At 42.1% G+C, this 18,738-nt stretch overlaps 1 protein-coding gene across 7 annotated transcripts in view; it reads right to left on the bottom strand.

Annotated features, from left to right (window-relative positions):
* heatr5a (HEAT repeat containing 5a) overlaps window positions 1–18,738 on the bottom strand; it is a 187,825-nt gene that overhangs the window by 155,148 nt on the left and 13,939 nt on the right. For all 7 annotated transcript variants that reach the window (XR_011982490.1, XM_072698932.1, XM_072698927.1 and 4 more), the window contains exons 3-4: window positions 2,092–2,303; window positions 962–1,070 (exon numbers count right to left, since the gene is read on the bottom strand). Coding sequence is in view for 6 of the 7 variants with exons in the window: in XM_072698932.1 (XP_072555033.1) it covers window positions 962–1,070; window positions 2,092–2,303 (321 nt within the window). In the remaining variant the exon portion in view is untranslated. The remainder of the gene's footprint in view (window positions 1–961; window positions 1,071–2,091; window positions 2,304–18,738) is intronic.

The following is an 18,738-nucleotide window of genomic DNA, read 5'->3' as shown; positions in this document are numbered from 1 at the left end:
CCTTTCTCAACTTTCCTTAATTTTATTAGCCCATACCTAGTTTAAATGGTTTTTGGCATGGCGTCACCATACGTTAATTGGGCAGTTGTGCCTTTTAACACACACCTTGCATGAAGGCAGCGGCGCATATATATGCTGATTTAGCGAATATGTTTTACTTTACACGAACTCTGTTTATTCTGAATTTAATTTGCAATCATGACACAGTGTCAGAGTGTATTTAATTGAAAATTCACACAATGCAGATAAACCAATTATATATACTATACAAGGACAAGTATTCAGACTACAACTGAAGCTTTGAAGAAAATAAAATGTGTTATTTTTTATAAATAGGTTGTTGACTTCTTGCAGTGTTAACAGTATGGTGTCCATGACGTGGCGCACAATCACACCAGTAATGACTATGGTACTGCCCACCCCCAATTATAAAAATCTCCCTCATTTAATACCTGTCATTACTTCGAGATAGGGATGCAAATTATCGAGTAATTCATTAATCAATAGTTGTTTCATCTTATCGATCGATGATCGATTAATTGCTAAGCGGCAATTTTTCTGAGAAGCTGAATTTCCCTCTGAATAGGTTCCCTCTTCATCCTCTGTGTACCATTTCTCTTTTATCTGTTGTTTTATCTGTTGTTTGCTTGTGTTCCCGCGTGTGCGTCAAGTACGTCTGGCGTCAAGTGCGCCCCACGAGGACTGGCAAGGAATTATGGGTTCAAAATACAATTAATTGCAATTAATTCATTTTAATCGAGTAATTTCTTATCGACAATTAATTGATAATCGATTAATTGCTTACATCCCTACTTCGAGAGTGTTATTATTGTTTTCTATCATGATGATAAAAATTAAAGAGAGCTGAAAATATTCCAAGTCCGGTTATCTGAAGAGATTTAGTATCAGTTTGATAAGGTTCAGGTTTTGTGTTGAGTAGTTAGGGAGGAATGGCTCTTACCTCAGCACTCTTCAGGGTCTTTATTAGGTTGGCCACCACAGTTGAAAAGGTTTTATCTAGCAACCGGCCGAGCTGCTCATATATCGCACCCAGGCAGGCAATGGCTGCCCTGCAGAATAGATTCATGTGCACATAAGCTCCAGAACTGCAGTCACATGTTGATTTATTTGTTAAAACAGCAAACACCATTTGTTTAAAAGCCTTTTTGCTTCACCTTGACTAAAGTGAAATGAACTCAGTGGTTACTTGTTTAGAAAGGTTAATATTCTTAATTACTACCTGGCACCCAGAGAATGACAAAGAAAAGAATCCATTGCTTTAACTGTTAACATTTCATTAAATAGACCAGTACTCAGAGAGCTGGGATAGGAGTAGACAGCATGACCCAAAACTGACAGTGAGACCCTGTGAAGTTGTGGCTTTAATCAAGCATCCAGTGACCAAGACCAGTGTAGGGATTTTGTGTTAAAGATCACTGTATGTCCAACAGGGGAACAAACCTAAACAGTAAACATGTTACAGCACTGTATGAAGTTATCAGGAATGCATCCAAGTTATCAGGAATGCATCAAAACATTGTGATGTGTGATACTATTTATCCATGTTCGTTGACCCATATCACTGTTTTTTTTCTTGTCTCTGTGCAGTTTGACCAATCAGATGGTGTGACGTAACCAGGTTAGTTTAGTCACGCTTTCGGCTCTGCTCATAAGCAGAACCATTTCAGCATGGGTATAGACCAAGTATGGCTCGCATAATTTACAATGGAAAACCTCTTTTTGGTTCAGCTCGGGTTCAGCTCAGTTCTGAGTGGCAGTGGAAAAGCACCATTAGTCACACTGGACAGGGAACATCAAGGCACTCAGTTTATCACAAAGGTACTGAAACACGTCAGCTCTCAATCACCCGATCCTCCTTCAAACCAGACACCACATTATTACAACACTCAGAGGATCTATGTCAGCTTATCATGTTCTCAGACGAAGGAAAATGCAAGTGATATAAAAACATCACAGTAAATTATGCAAGATAGTCAGGTATCATTTATAAAACAGTTTTACTGGTAACCAACACAGCATACTATTAGAAGGGTGGATAATGTGGGAATGGTGCATGGGATGAATGCTCACAGGCGGGTAGGCAGGAAGCTGGGCGAGTCGTCCTTGCTGCGGATGATGTCACTGCACTTATCGATCGTGATGGTGGCCAAAAAGGGATCACCGATCTTGTACAGCAGGGCAAAGCACTGGGAGAGAAGCTGCCGGGTTGGTGGCCCTGGAGAACCCATCAGGACTCTCGTCAGCTGGTCCACCAGGTTCTTCTGATTCTGCTTCACCTCCACCTGGTGATACAGATGTTTTGCAAGCACTGCTTCATACAGTCACATATATCACTCCCCAGAGCTAGGACCATGAATGGCAAAAAAAGCAACAAAGAACTTAATTTATCAAAGTCCAGTCAAAGTCAAAGTATCTGTATTGTTGTCTCAACTTCAAGCATGGGTATGACATGTTGTATAGTGCAAATACCTAACTAGAAAGAATGCTGTTGGAGCAACAGCAATGTATTCCTCGAATTACCGAGTCATCCCCTCTATTCAATCTAACCTTACTCCCCATCCTCTAATCCTCAATTTTGAGAATTACTGGATTAATCAATTGGAAACATGAAAGCCAATAAATGTGTTTTTACCTGAATGTTTGATCTTAGCTGCAACACGCAACTCTGAAACTACAGCTTATCATTTATTGCACATTCTAATTACATGCCGTTTAGCACAATCTTTCCCTTATCTTATGGAAATAAATTAATGACAAAAGTTGTTGATGCAAAAAACCACACTGATCGAATAAAAATGCATTGCATTTAATAATGCTTGAATATTTGGGGGCTGTAATTTAATGTGAATGTACATCTAAACATTCAATATTTCAACTGAAAATATTTCATGGGTAATTTCATTGGTAAAATAATCAATGCAAAAATATTTGGCTTCCATGATTTAATTACAAAATATACAGTTTATAAAGTTCATTTTTATAATTCAATCACCTGAATTCAATTAATTTACTTTTGCATCAAAATAAATTTCAAGACGCCAAATTCAGTTAATAAGAACATAAGAACTATACAAACGAGAGGAGGCCATTCGGCCCATCGAGCTCGCTTGGGGAGAACTTAACTAATAGCTCAGAGTTGTTAAAATCTTATCTAGCTCTGATTTAAAGGAACCCAAGGATTCAGCTTGCACTATGTTATCAGGAAGACTATTCCATACTCTGACTACACTACACGCTGTGTAAAGAAGTGCTTCCTTAAATCCAGTTTGAATTGTTCTCCCGCTAATTTCCACCTATGGCCACGAGTTCTTGTGTTTGAACTAATGCTGAAGTAACTATTCAGTTGAACAGCATCCAAACCTGTTAGAATCTTATAGAACTGGATCATGTCCCCCCTCAGTCTCCTTTGCTTGAGGCTGAACAGATTTAGCTCAAATAACCTTTCCTCGTATGACATTCCTCTAAGACCAGGAATCATTCTTGTGGCCCTACGCTGCACCTTTTCTAAGGCCGCTATATCCTTTTTAAGATATGGTGACCAAACCTGCACACAATATTCTAGGTGAGGTCTCACCAAGGAATTGTATAATCTTAGCATTACCTCCCGCACTGGCGAGAATGAGACATGGAAACATCAACATACACACCAAGGTCTTTCTCATAATCAGCTACCTTTATTTCAGTAGGTCCCATAAAATACCTGTACTTTATATTTCGGCTCCCGACATGGAGTACCTTACATTTGTCTATGTTAAATTTCATCTGGCAGGTGTCAGCCCAGTCACTAATTAAATTAAGATCCCGCTGTAGCTGCTGAGCCGCTAGTTCAGTATCTGCTACACCACCCACCTTGGTGTCATCTGCAAATTTCACCAGGTTACTGTATATATTGGTGTCTATATCATTTATGTAAATTAGGAACAATAGTGGTCCTAAAATTGAACCCTGCGGTACCCCACTATGAACGCAGGCCCACTGTGACATTGAGCCTCTTATAACTACTCGCTGCTTCCTATCCGTTAACCAGTTATCAATCCAGGTCGCTACAGTTCCTAAAATACTTGTCGCTTTGAGTTTAAGTGAGAGCCTCTTGTGGGGGACAACATCAAAAGCCTTTTGGAAATCTAAGTAGATGACATCATAGGCCTTCTTATCAACTTCCTGAGTAGCTTCCTCAAAAAACTCCAACAGATTTGTTAAACAGGATCTACCTCTCCTAAATCCATGCTGGCTATCCCTCAAAATGTTATTTGAGTCCAGGTAATCTACCATTTTCTCTTTGATTATAGCCTCCATAACTTTACCAGTTATACAAGTTAGACTGATTGGCCTATAGTTTGACAAATTACTTCTATCCCCTTTTTTGAAAATGGGCGTTATGTTGGAATGCTTCCAATCAGAAGGTACCACACCTTCAGATACGGATTTTTGAAACAGTAAAGTTAAGGGTCGGCAAATAATATCCCTCATCTCTTTTAACACTATAGGTAAGATGCCATCAGGGCCCTGTGATTTATTTATTTTGAGCTTAGCTAGGCTTTGCAAAACATCAGCTTCAGTTATATATATATTAGTTATAGACGATGTTGGATTAGTAATAAGAACTGGTAAGTTACTAGTGTCCTCAACAGTGAAGTCCCGTGCAAAACTATCATTGAACTCATTTACTATGTCAATGTCGTTTTCAATTATAAGACCCTTACTATCCTGCAGATTAGTAATTTCAGCTTTTAGAGCTCTCTTAGAGTTAAAATACTGGAAGAAACTTTTAACGTCATCCTTAGCCTCCAATGCGATCTTCCTTTCGACATTCCTTTTAGCTCGTCTAATGTCATTTTTTAATTCAGCCTGTAGATTTAGATACTCTTGCTTTATTCTGTCAACATCAGTTATTTTCCATTTCTGGAACAAAGCCCTTTTCCTCCTTACTTTATACTTTATTTCCCTAGTAAACCACCTAGGTTGCAATTTCCTAGATTTATTCTTGCTGGAAACAGGTATTAAGTCCTCTTGTACTTGCAATAATGTGATTTTTAAAAATTCCCATACCTCTTCAACAGTTTTGTTATTTAACTCCATCCAGTTCACAGTTTCTAGTTTTAATCTCATACAATTGAAGTTAGCCTTCCTAACATTATATATTTTTGATTTGGACTTTGTTCTTCGGGCACTAAACTTAACCTCAAACTTAACCATGTTATGATCGCTACTGTCAAGTGGTTCTAAAACGTCTAATTTACCAATCCTGTCCTGGTTATTAGAGAAAACAAGATCAAGAATGGCATCTCCCCTGGTAGGGGTGTTAATAAACTGAGTAAAAAAACAATACTGTACTAATTCCACCATCTCAACAATGTCCCACTGCATCCCCGGTAGATTAAAATCACCCATAACTACCACATCATTTTTATTGCTCATAATCCTAATATCACTGTATAACAATCTGCTTTCCTCGGCAGCTACATTAGGTGCTCTGTAACAAACACCGACAATTAGGCTATTTGAGTTTTTAGCATCTAATTTTACCCATATAGCTTCCGTAGTTTTACTTATATCAGTAAGCTCCCTTGCCTGCAAGTTTTCCTTTACCATATACTGCAACACCACCTCCCTTCTTACCTATACGGTCTTTACGGAACAACGTGTAACCATCCGTATTATATTCTTGTCCATCCTTTTCACTCAACCACGTTTCAGTTATTGCTATAATATCATAAGAGTCAGATGAGATAAGAGCCTCTAAATCATGAATTTTATTCCTAATACTCCTGGCGTTTAAATACAGACAACAAAGGGTAGGCCTATTACAGTGCCTACTTATAATATGATTTTTTGGGGCTTTCCGTTTCCCCCCAGTTACATACTTAACTAACCTCCCTGCCCCCCCAAGTCCCTAGTTTAAACATTCCACAACTACTCTACAAATACACCTTCCCAGTACACTGGTTCCCCTCCGGTTCAGATGCAACCCATCCGGCTTGAACAGGTCCCACCTGTTCCAGAAGGTTCTCCAGTGCCCCATAAACCTAAACCCCTCTTTCCTACACCATCCTTTTAGCCACGCATTTAATCTCCTTATCTCAGCTAACTTAGCCTGACTTGTGCGTGGCACGGGGAGTATTTCAGAAAATACCACCATGGATGTTCTGCTTCTAAGCTTATTGGCGACTTCTATAAATTTATCCTGCAGAACAGCCCTTCTACCCTTGCCTATGTCGTTGGTGCCAACATGCACCACGACAACTGGATCCACCCCAGCTGGGGCCAAAAGCTTGTCCACACGATCTGGAAGGTCTCCTACCTGGGCAGCAGGCAGGCAAGACACCGTACGGGACCCTCTATCACGCGTGCACACATAACTGTCTACTCCCCTAATAATTGAATCCCCCACTACTAGTGTTGTAGTCAAGACCGCCTAAACCGAGACCAAGACATTACCGAGACCGGAGGGTATCAAGACCAAGACACTGCCGAGACTTGAGGGTACCAAGACCAAGACCAAGTCCAAGACCAAGACCAAGACCAAGACACACTAAGGCGAGACCAAGACCAAGACTGGCCGAGACCAAGACCAAGACCGAAAACAGACTAGGGCTAGAATCGACATCACATTACCCAGATCAACTGTAGAGAAAAAAGGCATTGCTGTAAAGTGTCATTACTCGTTAAATCAAATTCATGTTATCTTTTCAATTATATTGTCCGTATGTCCATATGTCTCTCATTTAAAATCTCCCAGATTTGTCATAGTTACGAGACCTGATAGAAAATAATATTCTCAGCAATCCTCTCCTATAACCATTTTATCAGACCTCGTCAAGGGAAAGAGATGGGATGTACCAGAAAGATGTTCATATTAAGTCTCTTATACCAGGGACAGAGGCCTCGGGTAAGCTATGAATACAGCTATGTAATGATCCTTTGCTTTGAATTGAAGAGAATGAGCCTACAGATTGACTTGCACCTCCAAGACCGTGCTTTCTAATCAATGTAAAATACCTAATTTATTTGAATTATAACTATGCTATAGACTTCGCGGACATTTTCGGACATTTTTTTGCCGATGTATGATACGATGTGTATGATGTGTGTGGACTGTGAAGAACTGGCAGTGTCCGTGGAGAAAATGTATAAAATGTAACGTTTTTGAAATGGATGCATCTGACAGGTTGCATTTGAATTGAGGCGCATAATAAATAATGATACTGTTCTGTTAGGATGTGCAGTTTTCTCTTTTTTTCCCCATCCCATCGAGACCGCTATGTCCGAGACCAAGACAAGACCGAGACCAAATAGAGTCGAGACCAAGACAAGACCGAGACCAAATAGAGTCGAGACCAAGACAAGACCGAGACCACAAAAAATTGGTCTCGAGACCGGTCTCGAGACCAAGACCGGTCTTGAGAACTACAACACTACCCACTACCACAACCTCCCTCTTCCTGGGGGGAGGGGGCTCCTCAGTGCCCAAGGGCCCACCTGCCTCCCCAGTCCCTTCCGGCTCTAAAGCTGGAAGCACCTGAAACCTGTTAGACACAGACACCTCAGGTGATGCCGCCTCTGTAACGTGTGTACGCCTTTTCCACCCAACTCTCTCGACCTCTCTGCTCTTCATTCTCCCTCCCCCCCCCCCGCTAGTGGTGTACACACCATCTCCCTAAACGGTGTATCAACTAGCTCATCTAACTCACGGTTGCATTGGATGAGAGCCAGTTGCTCCTCAAGGTCGCGAACCTTGACCATGAGCGAGTCCACTAGCTTACATCGCTCGCAGATGAAGTCCGACTGGACACTAACGTCCAGAAGGGCAAACATCTTGCAAACACAACACTGAGCCGGCCCCATAATTAACTAGCTCACTATCACCCCGTACTCCCAGCCCAGTAAATTTATATAGTGTATTTAACTATAAAGATTATAGACCTGATAAATTTACTACTACTTACCAGAAGAACTTCTGCCTGAACCAAGTATGAACTAAAAACAAGGCGAAATCGAAGTTGCTCTTGGGAGGTCGAAAAACCACAAAAACCCCCTCCCCTACTGCCGGAGCGGGAAAAAAAGTGGAAAATGTCCTCCCGGCCCCGACTGGCGACCGAGCAAAGCTCAGGAGCAACTGTCCTTTTCCGGCGCTGGGTAGCGATACCGACGTTAGATATTATCAGTTATTATCGCCCAGCGGGTGTTTCTTACAGTTTTAAACGCGGACAGAAAAATGCCGCTCATGCGACACCCGCAGCTCTCTGTCGGTAATAATCGCGCTGTATATTATGAAGGTAAAACAGTAGCAAAACTCGAGAGCTTGCTAATTTGAATGTGAGAACTTGTAAAATTAATATTTGTATTTGTAAGTTGAAATTTATACTCACAGCTCTGATGTGAAAAGCTACATCTATCGATTTGCACACACAGACAATACTCAGAACACCTGTGTTTTGAATTCGAAGTTGCAGATTAATAGTTACAAATGTGTAAAGTGTCATTCACATAAACAAAATGACAGGCACAATTGTGTACTACACATTTATCTTTGCGCTTTACTTCAGTTTCGCTGTACAACCACAAGTCGGCACTCACAACCTCTCAGATCTGGCAGTACAACCTCAAATCCTAGCGCTTTGACTTCTGCTACTCCTTTTGCAATATTCCTGTAGCAAAACTCACTCGTGCACTTGTAAATGCAAACTTGAGAGAGCAGAGTCGGGGGCGGGGCTGGGGTGGGAATGAAGTCGTTTTATTGGTCGATGCCTCACCAATGAACAACGCCAGCCACAATGCAAACATTTGTATGCATATATGTATCAGTATGTATGTATTTTTTAAAACGCTTGGAAAATATTTTTATGAAATATCATTAGTTTTACTGGTTTTTATATATCAGTAAAAGCGCAGCAATGTCGTCACTACACAGAGCAGCTCGCGCCGTTTCGGTGGTGGTCGTCGTCGTTGTCGATCGATCGCGATGGCTGAATCTAACAATCCGAGGGTTTGTTTTTATTTTTTTATATTTTTCTATACATTCAGTATTGTTAGTCAGAGACTGTTATATATAACTGCAAAGTTAAAATATATAAGTGCCTTCTCATTCAATTCAATTCAATTTTATTTATATAGCGCATTATCACAACATTACATTGTCTCAATGCGCTTTACATTTCTGCCTCGTAAGGACCCCCCATTGAGTAAGCCAAAGGCAACGGTGGCAAGGAAAAACTCCCTAAGAGGAAGAAACCTTGGGAGGAACCAGACCCAAAGGGGGAGCCCATCCTCCAGGGGCCGGCAGATGAGTCAAACAAACAAGATGAAATGACTAAGCTAATACAGACAAAATGAAATGACTAAGCTAATACAGGGGTTGAAATATATGTCTCAATGCAGCGGCCGACCGGTGCAGGCACGTGGTGCTTGATGCACGATGGCAGAATTAATAGACACACAGCCGCAGGATGGATGGCGAGGCATCGTGTTGAGCCAAGGGCAGGCAGGTTGGAGGGTAGTTGCCGGAGGTGGAGGTAGTTGTCTTGCAGGCCGCAGAGGCATAAACTCTTCAACGACATTGTGCTCCATGGAGCACACCCCAGAAGGGGTGAGGGAGGAAGTGAGAATAATTGTGTATTAGTCAGAGTTGAGGAAACCAGAGGCAGTGCAAGCAAAATGATCGAGTGCAATATTCGTCTAGGCTCCGGCAGATCCGAGTATAGCAGCACGAGAAAGAGGGAGAGACAGGCGGGAACACAGGCATGGGGACTCCCTGAACATCAGCACTCTAGTGTAGAGCTAGAGTGACAGCACTGACGCATCAGTTTATCCAAAGCCAATGACACCGATCCCCACCCAGCTCATCACCTCATACTGTTAGTCTGACTGGGAGTGAGGGACTAGCTGGAACCAGAACTAGGTTTCCTATACGCTAAGCTAAATCTGCTCAGTTACTGGGATTTTCACACACAACCATTTCTAGGGTTTACAAAGAATGGTGTGCAAAGGGAAAAACATCCAGTATGCGGCAGTCCTGTGGGCGAAAATGCCTTGTTGATGCTAGAGGTCAGAGGAGAATGGGCAGACTGATTCAAGCTGATAGAAGAGCAACTTTGACTGAAATAACCACTCGTTACAACTGAGGTATGCAGCAAAGCATTTGTGAAGCCACAACACGCACAACCTTGAGGCGGATGGGCTACAACAGCAGAAGACCCCACCGGGTACCACTCATCTCCACTACAAATAGGAAAAAGAGGCTACAATTTGCACGAGCTCACCAAAATTGGACAGTTGAAGACTGGAAAAATGTTGCCTGGTCTGATGAGTCTCGATTTCTGTTGAGACATTCAAATGGTAGAGTCAGAATTTGGCGTAAACAGAATGAGAACATGGATCCATCATGCCTTGTTACCACTGTGCAGGCTGGTGGTGGTGGTGTAATGGTGTGGGGGATGTTTTCTTGGCACACTTTAGGCCCCTTAGTGCCAATTGGGCATCGTTTAAATGCCACGGCCAACAGCATTGTTTCTGACCATGTCCATCCCTTTATGACCACCATGTACCCATCCTCTGATGGCTACTTCCAGCAGGATAATGCACCATGTCACAAAGCTCGAATCATTTCAAATTGGTTTCTTGAACATGACAATGAGTTCACTGTACTACAATGGCCCCCACAGTCACCAGATCTCAACCCAATAGAGCATCTTTGGGATGTGGTGGAACGGGAGCTTCGTGCCCTGGATGTGCATCCCACAAATCTCCATCAACTGCAAGATGCTATCCTATCAATATGGGCCAACATTTCTAAAGAATGCTTTCAGCACCTTGTTGAATCAATGGCACGTAGAATTAAGGCAGTTCTGAAGGCGAAAGGCGGTCAAACACCGTATTAGTATGGTGTTCCTAATAATCCTTTAGGTGAGTGTATATTTCTAATTTAAATAAAAGTCGATCTCTAACACCACACCCCGGGTTGTTTAGTGACATTTAGCTAAATTCATCTACATTATAACTTACAAAAGATGCATTTACTTGTATTTTGTTAGTTTCATTGTAAATAAGATGCCCCGATTTTATTTGAATACATTTATTAGCTGTAGGAACTAGTGAGTGGTATTTAGCAACATTTTCAAAACCATGGTAGATTATCCCTCCACACACCCCGAACTATAGGCATTGCATGATTTGCAGAACTGGACTTTTCTTATCGTGCAAACAGCGGGGTGGGTGGGGGAGGTGTAGAAATGGGAGAGCCACAATCCCCACACACCACAATCAGCTGAGGCAACTAGTTTTCTGAATTTTAAAGTGTGTATAAAACATCATTCGTGTCGGTTAGGCATATTGTTCACACACCCCTGACTATCGGTGCATGACAGTACAGATATAGGCAAGGGTGAATTCGTATCGTTCGAGCAGCGGGGTGGGCGTTGTATAAACGACCAACAGCTGTTTTTGCAATAGCATTATTTCAAATTAATATGAATGGGGCTATACATTTTTTAATTATTCTTTAGAGAACAAGAAATGAGGAAGATTCTAAGCACACGTGTATCAGCCTCTTTAATGGCAAAACACTAACGTCGTAAACCAAAAAGAATAAAACCCTAGTTATAGTAATTGCATATAAAAACATACATAAAAAGTTTAAGGAAATAAAGCACACGGCTGGTCCACTAATGCCGTAATAAATAAATTAAGGAATAAAATATAAAAAGTTTAAAGAATAGAAGAGTTTAACAGTCATACAAATTAATATAAGAAATAGTGTCAAAAGCAAATTTTTAAAAACGGGGGATAGCTCGTATGATGGTAAAGATGGACCGCTAGCGCCTTCCTGAGGACTAATGTATCCACAGCGCGAAAGTCCCCCACAACGGGAACGCCTCCAAAAGTTTGCCTTTATTAAGCGAGCAAGTGGCACGCAGAAATACACCTGACATCTGAAACCTTGAAGCTACAACAAAGACCAAAGCAAGACTTTCAAAGCGGCGATGGCCACGATAAACTGGAGGTAGGCCTATGCTACATTTTCATTTAAATGTATTTTAGAATTGCTGTTATAGATGTTTCTACTGTGAAAACATTACGATTATTTCTGACCAAGAATTTCCCACGCTGTCAAGTCCGAGTAAGGCCCGTGTAACAGAGGAATGGGATAGTGGTAAGTTATTGTTCACAGTTATTTATCTCTATTGGGTTTATTGTTTAAATGTGGCAATGTCTGAAAGTGAATATGCTCACAATTGCAGATAGCGGCAATGAACTGCTATGCATGCCAATGGTTATTTTCAGAAATAATCATGAAGAGCCATAAGCGGAAAAAGCGGATAGTTTTAACGGTACGTGGAACTATATTGCTTACCCCGTATCATTAACTTTTCTGTATGAAATGCTTAACAGTGCCTGTTCTTTCATAGACACGGCTGATGATGAATTGCTGGTTGCTGCGGCTGAAAAAATTGAAGCAGAGCTAGCTACCTCAACTGACAGCGTACAGGACGACCCGACCGGACAACTGGAATTTATGAGACCGGGGACTCCCACGATATGAAGCGGACCACCGGACCAAGGGGAATCGACAAGCGGTGTTCCAGCATCCTCACCCCGTGCCTTACCGGTGTTATGCCGAAAAAGGCATCCCTGCCTTAGAATGCATGCCGGTGTTCCGACGAGTTGAGCTTTTAAGGGTTTTTTTGGGGTCATGGGTTTTTTAGGGGTTAGGGTTAGGGTTTTAGTGGTGTTTTGGGGGTTAGGGGTTTAGGGGGGTTTTGGGGGTTAGGGTTTTAGAGGTTTTTTGGGGGTTAGGGTTTTAGAGGTTTTTTGGGGGTTAGGGTTAGAGTTTTACGGGTTTTTTGGGGCTATTGATTAGCACTACACTAGCCTTACTCGACAAAGTAGCTCAACTCGTTTCAGAACAGCGACCAATCGGTCATTTAGAGACAGGTATGCATTCTACGGCAGGGATGCCTTTTTCGGCATAACACCGGAACCACCGCAGGTGCCACAGAGATTGGGATACTGACCCCTTAACACCTTGGCAATTGCCTGTTGTGAATTCCCCAGCCGGAGCTGATTTCCGGGAGGAGCGTCTGAAGGCGCTCAAACTAGCTTTCTTCCTTTTTCAGGATCAGATGTGTGATTTTTTTGGCGGATCTAAAGAATAAGCAGGGGGCATGTGTGAAAAACGGTAGCTGTGTAGTTTTGATGGGGCTGGGGGGTCTAGAAGGATGCGTATTAACCCTGATCTGCAGTGGCTGATTGATGAACTGAATGACAGACCGCCGGCTGAAATTAACCCCTTCATGCTCGACTTAAATGATTTAAATGAGATTGGTACTGATGAAGCTATGGACTGTGTTAATATGGATAACGATGTAGACGGGGGGCCACGAAATGCATATGTGTCTATGGAGGCGGAATTGGCTGACGACCACGTGATCGGATCTGGTGTTAGGAGTGACAGCGGACTGGATGTAGATGCGGAAATGCACTGAACTGCACCAGATGCTGACAGAGCTGAATAGTGAGCATCCGGGTGAATTTAACTCCATCTTGCAAAACTTATTAAATGATTTAAATGATGAGGGGGCAGAGGAGGTGGATTCAGAAATTATGAACATTGATAATAGGGTACAACAAGGCAGGGAGGGGGACGTGGCGGTGGATATGGATCCAGAAATTATGGACATTGATAATGGGGTACAACAAGGTGGTGGTGCTGATGGTGATGTTGTAGATGTTAATGTAATACGCAGACCGCAGTTTAACAACACTGAAATAAGGCAGCGCTTTCATTTTGATGGAATCGAGCATGATGACATCGTAGACGTTTACAGATCTGTTATACAGACATTCCAAGATTTGGTGGACAGAGTGAACGCTTTAGCGGGGCCTGGGGCTATCATACAGGTGGAACCGCAGGGGGCTTCAGTAACCAATAACACAGCTATACATGTTCGAGGTGAGATCGATCTAAATGATTTGCTATCGATGGTAGACAACCTTTCACAGAGCAATGCTGAGGTTTTCAGCAATGAAACGCTGGAGCTGGTCGTTCAGATTATTCATAATCGAAATGGTGGTGCAGCCAAATGACAGAAATTAACAAAGCTTTTAAAGTCTGACAATCTGCAAAAGAAGCTCAGCTGTCTTATTGTTTCTGAAAACTCTGGCAATAATCTATGCTTTGCTTACTGTGTAGTCCATCTCTTAAACCCCGACATGCTACATCAGGTTGTGGAGATAGAAGCTAAGCATTTGCAGGAAGCAGTAGGTCTAACTGAGTCAGACATGGTCTCATTCTCAAACATAGCAGAGTTTGAGCAAATGCTTGGGGTCAAAATTGTGGTGTGGTACCACTGTGACAAGTCTGACATTTTTAAGAAATTTCAGACAAACCCCGAGCCTTGTGATAAAACAATCTTTCTGTACCTTCAAGATCAACATTATTTTGCCATAAAAAGCTTGACGGCGTTTATTGGGGAATCATACGTCTGTGATTATTGTTACGCTGCATTCAGTGTTAAAGCACATCACAAATGCAAGTATCAGTGCAATGTATGTCTCACCCCCGAGTGCCATAAGCATACCACAATGCACATCCATTGTGAGGACTGCGGGTCTTTCTGTCGATCGCGGTATTGCTTTGAGCAGCACAAAATCTCAAAGCAGCAGCCAGACGGCGGTTTTTATACTTTGTGTGATTCAGTCAAGTATTGCGACAAATGTTGCCAACGGTACACCGTCACTAAAAAAAACCCAAAGGCTCATAAATGTACACCTAATACGAGGTGTGTTTTTTGTAAAGAACACTTGACGCCTGGGTGTGAACATCAGTCTTTTATCAAGCCAGTAGAGCCTGAGAACTTCTCAGAACGCTATGTGTTTTATGATTTTGAATGCAGACGAGATGAGGGGGTGCACATCGCTAATTACATCTGCTGTATTGACTTTGTGGGAAATTGCTGGTCCGCTAAGGGAGATAGTTGTGTTGCGGTATATTTTAAGAAGTACCGCAACTGTAAATACAAGGGGTATACATTCATAGTGCACAACTCTAAAGGCTATGACAGTTACCTGCTTATGAAATATTTAGTTGAAAATGGCGTCACCCCACACATTATCACGCAGGGCAGTAAACTGCTCTGTGTGACAGATGAGGACTTTAACCAAAGATACATTGACTCACTTTGCTTTCTGCCCATGAAGCTGAGTGCATTCCCTGCAGCTCTGGGTTTTGAGAGCGAAAAGAAAGGCTATTTCCCCCATTTTTGGAACACCGTAGAAAATCAAAATTACATCGGACCCTACCCGCCACCCGAGGCATACGGTGTGCAAACCATGATGGAAAAGGAAAACAGAGAGTTTATCGCTTGGTACAGCACTGTTGCTAGCGAGATGTTTGATTTTAGGAAAGAAATGTCAGAGTACTGTAAAAATGATGTTGTTATTTTAAGAGAGGGCTGTCTCAGATTCAGGAGTGAGTTCATCAACAGCTGTAATCTAGACCCTTTTCAATGAGTCACCATAGCCTCAGTGTACATAAAACAGTTTTGCATGAGTTTTTTGCCTGAAAATACAATTGCGCTAACCACTCCAGATAATTACATCAAGTGTCAAAAGGCATACTCCGCACCATCTGTTCAATGGTTGGAATACATAGCCCATTGCGAAAAACTAGAGATTCAGCACGCGCTGTGTAGAGGGGAGGTGAAAATGGGTCCCTACTACCTCGACGGCTATGCCGAAATCGATGGGGTTCGTAAAGCATACGAATTTGCGGGGTGTTTTTTTCATGAGTGCCCAGAATGCTTTGATTCACACGAAGTGAATCCTGTAACAAAACTGCGTTTTGGGGACATGCATCAGCAGTTTCAGGACAAGATTTTTGCCCTTAAGCACACGTACAACCTCAATGTATATGTTATTTGGGAACACCAGTGGAATAAATTGAAGGCTGAAAAGGCTGATGTACAAGCATTCTTGAGGGAATATGACTTTCCAGAGCGCATCGATCCTCGGGACTCTCTGTTTAGTGGTAGAACTAATGCTCTGCAACTGTACTATAAAGCACAGAGTGATGAACGCATAGATTACTACGACTTTACTAGCCTTTACCCCTCAGTCAACAAGCTTAAGGAGCACCCGGTAGGCCACCCTGTAATCATTGATTGTGATTTTGACAGCATTGAAAACTATTTTGGGCTGATCAAAGCCAAGGTTTACCCACCGAGAGGCCTTTACCTACCGGTTCTGCCTTACAGGTGCGGTGGTAAACTCATGTTCACACTTTGCAGCAGGGCTGTGGAGTCGGTAGATAAATGCTCCGACTCCGACTCCTCTGTATGTATATACTATGCTAATGTATTTTCTACATCCATTGAAGGAAAGGAAGGCAACATACATGTCATTTCACCACAGAACTACTGGCTAGGAAGCCAACACTCTACTATAATGCCAGATTAAAGACAAACACAATGAAAACAAGGTTTCAAGGGTAGCGCATAGCGAAGGGGAGCCGACGGAGCTGAGAACACACCAGGTGATTTTTCAGGCATTTGACGCGTGATGACTCGTTGAACGGCCGAAAAATCGGCAGTGCATCTGTAAATGTATGGGGGGCTTTAGGCTAGGTTCACAGTTCCCTGTAACAGTGGAACACGACACAATGGAAAGCGGTGCCGCACCTTACCTGTGCATTACATCCCATATAGGGGTGGGCGATATAACCAAAATCTTCTATCACGGTAGAAGCAATTTTCTACCTCGATAACGATATATATCACAATATAGCAATTTGTATCTGGAAATGCATAAATAAAAATTCAAACACAAAGAAACTGTTTTATATCATGTAATTTTATTTAAAATTGCAGCATTACTTTAAGTAAAAAAAACAACCATACTGTTTACTGCAATGTATTGTACTGCATTTTTTGACATATTCGTTTGGATGCTTGGATTTGAGATGATAGAAAAGGTTTGACGTGTTTCCACCGCTTGCTAAAACAGTGCTCTTGCATACCTTGCAAATCACGTTCGTCTCATTCGTATTCACTTTTCCTATACTCAAACCAATTCCACACCAGAGCATGTGAGCGGAGCGAGCGGTGAGAATTTCCGCTCCTCGCTCACGAGGCCGTTGGCTCCGCCCGCTCCTCCGCTCTAATTCGCACTACGCCGCTCCGCTCAACACCGCTCCTCGCTCCACTAAAATGTCCTCCCGCTCCAGTCAAATCGCTCCACGCTCGCTCCAATTTAAAAGAGGGACAAATAATCTGCATGCCTAACAAATGTCACCTTAAACCGAAGCCTTATGTCATAAAGAAATATGAGCAACGGCAACATTGCCAGTCAGAACAGAAAATATTTATTTTTAAGCAACCTATCGGCAACAACGGACAGGTTTGGAAATGGCATTCCACACAAAAATAGGCTTAAAAATAAAGGAATCAGTGGGTTTAATAGCCTAAAGAATATACAGACACGTTTTAAATTCCTCAATTTTTTTCTGTTGATGCAGCACGTCTCTAAAATAAAATTTTACGTTACGTGAAATAAAAAAAAAAATCTTATTAGACCTACTTTGAATGACAAAACTAATTTATTTGATTACCAATATTTACTTTATAGGCTTTTATACTTTAATTTACTTTATAGACTTGATATGCTACAACCATATAAAACTTGCACGCGTTTTGCTCTGGCTTCCACTTGTTCGCGTAGCACACTCATGTTTCTGAGAAAAGTGATTCCAAAGTGAATCTTTACTCACTGAAACAGTTTCACCACATTGTTGTTCTTGCTGTACATTCTTGTCATCTATATGTTTGATAAGAATAGTACACTTGTATGATTTATCAGTTTCCTTTGTGAAATACTTTGCGAATTCCATCTCGGCCAATTTGTGTAACAGTCTTGATAATTGTACATATGAATTCTGCGTAGATTTGGGCACGCCTCAGAATTGTAGTGTGAGCGGTATCGGAGCGAAATTGGAGCGAGACAAAGCGACCGCTCCAGTCTTAATTAGAAAACCCGCTCCGCGCTCTGACCAAATTCCGCCCGCTCCGCTCCTCGCTCACATGCTGTTCCACACCACAGACGATGCACCTTTTTTCTTTACAATCTCCTCCTTGTTGGTTTCGTCACATGTAAGCAAACTCACCGCTGCACCGTCTTCTTCCATTGTCGAAGTGAATGTGTATTGCGTGGTTACCCAACGTGCAACGTCACGTGATCTCAATCGCGATTAAGACGATAGACCAAAATCTCTATCGGTTGACAAATGTCTACCGGTTAGTCGAGTCTACCGGTATATCGCCCACCCCTAATCCCATATAGTGACGCATACAGTCAATGAAAAGCATGCTTCATGGTTACTTGACATGTTCGTTTTGTGGTAACATTATGCACTGCATGCATTGGGCTTTATTCTTACAGCAGAGAAGTAGTTCATTATGACTGTTTGTGAATTGGGACATTTCAACTTACTTTTTTAATTCCCATTTAAATTTAGTAGGAGTCGGAGTCAGTTAACTTTTTGCCGACTCCGACTCCAGGTACCCAAAATTGTCTCCGACTCCGACTCCTCGACTCCGACTCCGACTCCACAGCCCTGCTTTGCAGAACATGCTGTGAAACCAAGACGCAGGGGGCCTGTAATCATTCAGATGAGCAGAGAGCTCTGATCGGCACGTGGTGCAGTGTCGAAATCAACAAGGCTGTTGA

The sequence above is a fragment of the Paramormyrops kingsleyae genome, chromosome 14 (genome assembly GCF_048594095.1).
Source record: "Paramormyrops kingsleyae isolate MSU_618 chromosome 14, PKINGS_0.4, whole genome shotgun sequence".
Taxonomy (NCBI): domain Eukaryota; kingdom Metazoa; phylum Chordata; class Actinopteri; order Osteoglossiformes; family Mormyridae; genus Paramormyrops; species Paramormyrops kingsleyae.
Note: the sequence above shows the minus strand (reverse complement) of the source record. Positions and strands in the feature narration are given on the sequence as shown.